The sequence below is a fragment of the Rhinoderma darwinii genome, chromosome 6 (genome assembly GCF_050947455.1).
Source record: "Rhinoderma darwinii isolate aRhiDar2 chromosome 6, aRhiDar2.hap1, whole genome shotgun sequence".
In the NCBI taxonomy this organism is placed as follows: Eukaryota; Metazoa; Chordata; class Amphibia; order Anura; family Rhinodermatidae; genus Rhinoderma; species Rhinoderma darwinii.
In genome coordinates, this window is record NC_134692.1 from 39403542 (window position 1) to 39409541 (window position 6000).

The 6000-nt window shown below is 43.4% G+C and overlaps 1 protein-coding gene across 3 annotated transcripts in view; it reads right to left on the reverse strand.

Annotated features, from left to right (window-relative positions):
• The window catches only part of CERKL (CERK like autophagy regulator), an 85131-nt gene extending 83997 nt beyond the window's left edge, over nt 1–1134 (reverse strand). For all 3 annotated transcript variants that reach the window (XM_075829538.1, XM_075829537.1, XM_075829534.1), the window contains exon 1: nt 676–1134. In XM_075829538.1, the coding sequence (XP_075685653.1) occupies nt 676–1108 (433 nt within the window). In that variant the 5' untranslated portion in view covers nt 1109–1134. The remainder of the gene's footprint in view (nt 1–675) is intronic.
• Nucleotides 1135–6000: the final 4866 nt, after the last annotated feature.

The window sequence follows — 6000 nt, forward strand, 5'->3', positions numbered from 1 at the left end:
TTTGAAAATCTGGTGACAGAGCCTCTTTAAAAACCAATCCTCACACAGCTATGTAGAGGGAAAAATAAAAAAGTTATAGCTCTTTGAATTCGACGATGAAATTATGGAAAAAAAAACTGCTTCGTCATTAAGGGGTTGTCCGGGCACGGGGGTGTTTTTTTATACTGATGACCTATTCACGGGAAATAGGCTGGTCACTAAGGGGTTACATGCATTGTCTGGTCACATGAACACTTTGAAGCAGTGGCGCTGTATACAAAACATGTGATCACAACCGGAAACAACTTCTTCAAATAGAAAATAAATCACCAGTTCTTTGTTATATGTTTATGAGAAAGTTGGGTGACCGTGTGTGTGCCCGCAGGTCCGGCTCCATAGGGGGCACAGACTCCTGTACCCTGTAATCTGGATTATCAGAACAACTGAAGAGTTTATATTTTATTTTGAGGGAGTATGCTCATTCATTCATGTGGGCAGTGCCATCGCCACATTTCTTTTTAGGAGACATGTTGGCATCGTTTTGGACGTAAAAGTTTCCTCAGCAGCCGTGAAACTAAACTCCCAGCATGCTCTGACAACTTTCGGTTCAGGGCATGCTGGGAGTTGTAGTCCCACCACAACTGTACGGTCACAGGTTGCAGAACACTGGTGATGCCCGCACACCGGACTACTCACCCGGGTTCTCTGGCTGGATGGGGCACCAGAGCAGGTGACTGGCAGTCAGGGAGACGTCGCAGCTTCTCTTATCAATCTCAAATATACCACGCAGTAGAGGAGCTTGTCCGCCGCAGTCTCGGGATGACCGGCCGCTGTACCCTCCCAGAGAGCGCTCGTCTGGGTCACTGGAACCCCGAGCTCCAGACCGGTCACTGCTCGAACTCCACTCGTCGCAGCGGTCACTCAGCCGCCAGGGCACAGAGGCAGGACGCTTCCAGTCCGTGTGGTCTTCGTCATTATCGCTCCAAGCGCTGACTCTGCGGAAGAGTCCGGGCAGGCGCAGGCTCTCCCCCATATAGTCACTTGTGGAGCCCCGGAGTTGGGGTGACAGGTGTTTGTCGGCACTGAGGCCTCGGCTGCCAGGGAAACGCACGGGAACGCGCGACGCCATCTCTAGGTGTGCACGGGAGCGCGGGTGGTTGTCATGTGAACGCGCACAGCTTCTGTCATGTCCAGTCCTCGGCCGTGCGGTCAGCAGCAGCTCTGACAAGAAGCTCTATAATTATTAACATATTAACTTTATGGAATTTATTAACCCCTTCATTTGTTTTAATTTTTTTTTTCAGTTTAGTTTTTCCCGCTCCGCTCTCCAAAAGCCATAACTTTTTTATTTTTTCGTTGACTAGGACTAGTTTTTTAGCCGAACGAGTTGTAGTATTTACTAACACTCTTTAATGTACTATATAATATACTGGGAAACTGAAAAAATTATTCGTCGGGTGGAATGGGACAAAAACTGCGATTCCTCCATTGTTTTTTGGGTCTCAGTTTTGCAGCTTTCACCGTGCGGTAAAAAAGACATGTTAACTTAGTTCTGTGGGTCAATACGATTACGGCGTTACTAAATATATATATATATTTTATGTTTTACTACTTTTACAAAGAATAAACTATTTGCTAAAAAAAAAATAGTTTTGTGTTGCCAAATTCGGAGCCATAACTTTTTTATTTTCTGTTGATGGGGCGGTGTGAGGGCTTGTTTTTTGCAGGGTGAGATGTAGTTTTTGGGTATTTTCTACATTTTGATTACTTTCTATTTGATTTTTTTTAGGGAGCTTAGATGACTAAAAAAAAGTAGTTCTATTTGTTTTACACCTTGCAAAACTGTGTGTGATCCTGGCCTTATGGTGATAAAATGGAAACTTTCCTTTTCCACAGATTTTATGGCATAGTCTGTGGATGTGACTGGAAAAACCTTTTAAAGGACTTACAGTCTGTTTTCACACACAGCGTGTTTTTTGCCAAAAAATTTTGGCGGACAAAAAATGCGGGCAGATATTATAGTCTATAATAAAATTTGAGAATGCCAACTTGGGCCCTGTTCACACTGACTTTTTTTGACGAGTTTTTTGACGCGGAAACCGCGCCGCAAAACTCATCAAAACCCGCCCAAAAGTGTGATTTCAATGGGAGTTGGGCGAGTTTTTTTACCGCGAGTAAAAAAAACGCATCACAGTAAAAAGAAGCGTCATGACCCATCTAGAGGCGGTTTCCGCCTCCAAAACTCCAATTTAATTAGTCAGAAAGATGAAAAAAATGCCTCGACGAGTGTTTTGATGAGTTTTTGTCAAACCACTGTGCAAAAACCATCTGGGGCGGTATTTGCAGGAGGAATTTTCCTCCTGCAAAAAACTTAGTGTGAACACAGCCTTATTACATAGCGTTTCAGTTTGTGCCATTTTGTAGTATTTTTAGGGCCAGTGCCATTTTTATCAAAACGCAGCAACAAAAATTTGTGGCTATTTACACTAGTGCCATGAATGCACCATATCGCAGCATACATGTATTAAAGAAATTTTTGCGCAACTGGTCTGGGGTCTGAATTGTTTTTGGGGGTCTAAATTGTTTTAAGGGTTTGGTCTGGAGTCAAGTGATTTAGGGTATGTGCACACGATGAGAGCCTTTTACGTCTGAAAAGACGGACTGTTTTCAGGAGAAAACAGCTGCCTCGTTTCAGACGTAAAAGCTCCTCCTCGCATTGACGCTCGTCAATTTACGCAGTTTGACAGCTGTCAAACGACGACGCGTAAATGACAGGTCGTCTGCACAGTACGTCGGCAAACCCATTCAAATGAATGGGCAGATGTTTGCCGACGTATTGTAGCCTTATTTTCAGACGTAAAACGAGGCATAATACGCCTCGTTTACGTCTGAAAATAGGTCGTGTGAACCCAGCCTTAAGGCTCTGGGTTCTGAATTAATGTAATGGTTTGGTCTGGGGTTTAGGGGTTTGGTCAGGGGTCTGAATTAATTATGGGGTCTGGTCTGATGTCTAAATTAATTTAGCGGTCTAATCGGGGGCTTGAATTAATTTAGAGGTATGGTCTGGGGCAGAGGCGTAACTAGAAAAGACTGGCCCCCCGACAGCTAACATTTTAGTTTTTATGTCATTACATTCCTAGAGCCATAACTTTTTTCTTTTTTTCTCAGTTGTAGTTGTATATGGGCTTGTTTTATGTGGGACAAGTCACTTTTTAATAGAAACATTTTGGAGTACAAATAAATAGGAAAAAAAATCAATTCTGCGTTGCTGTTTTCTTTTATGTCATTCACTGTACAGTTTAAGGCCCTGTTCACACAGTTCTTTGGCGTGTTTTTCGATGCGCCACAAAACGACTGAAAAAGCCTCCCATTGATTTCAATGGGAGGTAGAGACGTTTTTTACCCTGTGATTTTTTGCTTTGCCTGTTGAAGAAAGAGGTAAAAAACCGCGTGTGGTGCAAAACCACTTAAAAAAAACTGGAGCTGATTTTTCCAGGCAGAATTTTCTGCCTGCAAAAAACTCAGTGTGATCTAGGCCTATGAGGTGGGACCCGTCACCTTTCAGACATTTGTGGCATATCCTGTGGATATTCGGAGATGGAGATATTCCTTTAATACTAGCACACGGGCAGTGTTAAGTGCTGGACTTGGGGAGAAGAGTCTGCTGGGAGAAGTGTCTGTTCCCCTCTGGATTCCCCACCCAGCTCAGCGTGATTGACAGGTCTTTTTGCATTTGTGTATAGGGAGAGAGCTGTCAATCAAAGTGAGCGGTCAGGAAGAAGTTGAAGGAGATACACCCAGCAGACGCATCTCCCTGAGCCCGGCACTTAACCTTGGGCACGTCAATAAATAATGCTGCCCGTGGTAAGGTTGCCTTTTATGCAGTCCTTTCCTGCAAATATTGTCAGACAATGCTATATTCAGGTGAATTGATTTCTCTCTCCAAAAGGTAAAAAAGTGATGAGATATTTCAATGATGTGTAAGGAAAATTTCCATGTCATTGACTTATTATGCTTGTGTTAAAATATGCTGCTGTAGATGTCACACCTTGGGAAATTATGATTTATTTTTTTTAGAACTTGACAGCGTAGCAGCAGTTTAGGGAATTATTCAAGATTTCGGTAGACATGTTCCAAACATTAGTCCCTGTTCAGTACATACCTTAAGTAATTTCTGAGCAGATGGCATCAGTTTAGCACATTCAAAACACCTACATCTTGTGATTGGCAGCAAATTCAAATTTAGTAATAGGCATGTCATGTCCAGAATGAGGGTGTAGACTGTAGACACACTTCACAGAGATGATGAAAATAATTGTTTAACTATAGCATTCATAAGACTGGCTTCACATGGAGTGGCCTGAAATACACCGATTTTGCAGCAGATTACTATGTGCATTTTGCGCAGATTTCGCCCATTGCGATGCAATGGATAAAATCTGTAGGAAATGCTTAGAGAAAAGACTAAGGGTATGTGCACACGAGAACTGGCTTTTACGTCTGAAAAGACAGACTGTTTTCAGGAGAAAACAGCTGCCTCGTTTCAGACGTAAAAGCTCCTCCTCGCATTGTGCGAAGCGTCTTTGACGCCCATAACCTTGAGCTGTTCTTCATTGACTTCAATGAAGAACGGCTCAAATTACGTCTGAAAGAAGTGTCCTGCACTTCTTTGACGAGGCAGTCATTTTACGCATCGTCGTTTGACAGCTGTCAAATGACGACACGTAAATGACAGGTTGTCGGCACAGTACGTCGGCAAACCCATTCAAATGAATGGGCAGATGTTTGCCGACGTATTGTAGCCGTATTTTCAGGCGTAAATCGAGGCATAATACGCCTCGTTTACGCCTGAAAGTAGGTCGTGTGAACCCAGCCTAATACTTCTTTCCCTTGTATCCTCTCCCCACTTTGGCTTAACAAATTGCATCAAAAACGGCATCAAAACTGCATGTGTGAATCCAGCCTTAGGTCTCATTCAGACGAGCAACAAAACAACGCATGGCACAAAGACCCATTGATTTAAATGGGTCTATTCACATGTGCAAGTGTCCATTGCGTCAAACTCACTGCATGTCCTATATTGGTGCGTTTTCACGCACCTAGTCGCCCATTGAAGTCAATGGGTGCTTGAAAACCACGGACGCACATCTGTGTGCTGTCTGTGTTTCACACATCAATTAAAAACACATGCCACACGCAAAGCACACTGATGAAAAAACGCAACGCACACGGAGAGATTTTCGCACGTAAATCTGTCACGCTCGTGTGAATGTAGCCTCAGGTTACATGCACATGTTGTGCTTTTGCTGGAGAAAATATGCACCAAAACCGCAGCAATACACAGGAAATTCGCAGGTAAAAACTGCAACTAATCGTGTTTTTCGGTGCGGTTTTAGGTTTTGATTCCTTTTTCTGCGGATTTTGATGCAATTTTCCTCAGCACTAGGCAGGTACAATTCTCAAGCGGGAATGCAAGATAAATTGACATGCTGTGAATTTTAAAATCCGCACCGCAGGACAATTACCGTGCAGAAAAATACCACAGCGTGTACATGAAATTTCCTGGAATGTCATTGCCTATACTGGTACTGTATTACACTGCGGTTTTGGCGCACACATATACGCATCGTGTGCATTGACCCTTAGGCTACATTCACATGAACGTTTTTCACGTCCGAGGTGCACCCGTGCGGGACACGTTATAACGTATCCGTCATAGACTAGAGTCTTTTGAGGGATGCGTGAAAACGCAAGAAAATAGGACATGTCCTATTTTTTCACGGACCCTTCACACTCTCCGTTGAAACAACGGTAGTGTGAACGGCCCCATTGAAATATATGAGTTTGTATGACGGCTGTTATTTTAACGCTCGTCTGAATGAGCCCTTAATGTGCTAATGGACATCAGAACATCCACTCCCCTCTCTCCATACAGATAACAGTGGTGAGAAAGTCAATTCTATTGCCCACTGCTGCTTTTCCTTCTTTCCTGAATCAGTTCTGCCTGTCAATAGCGCAATT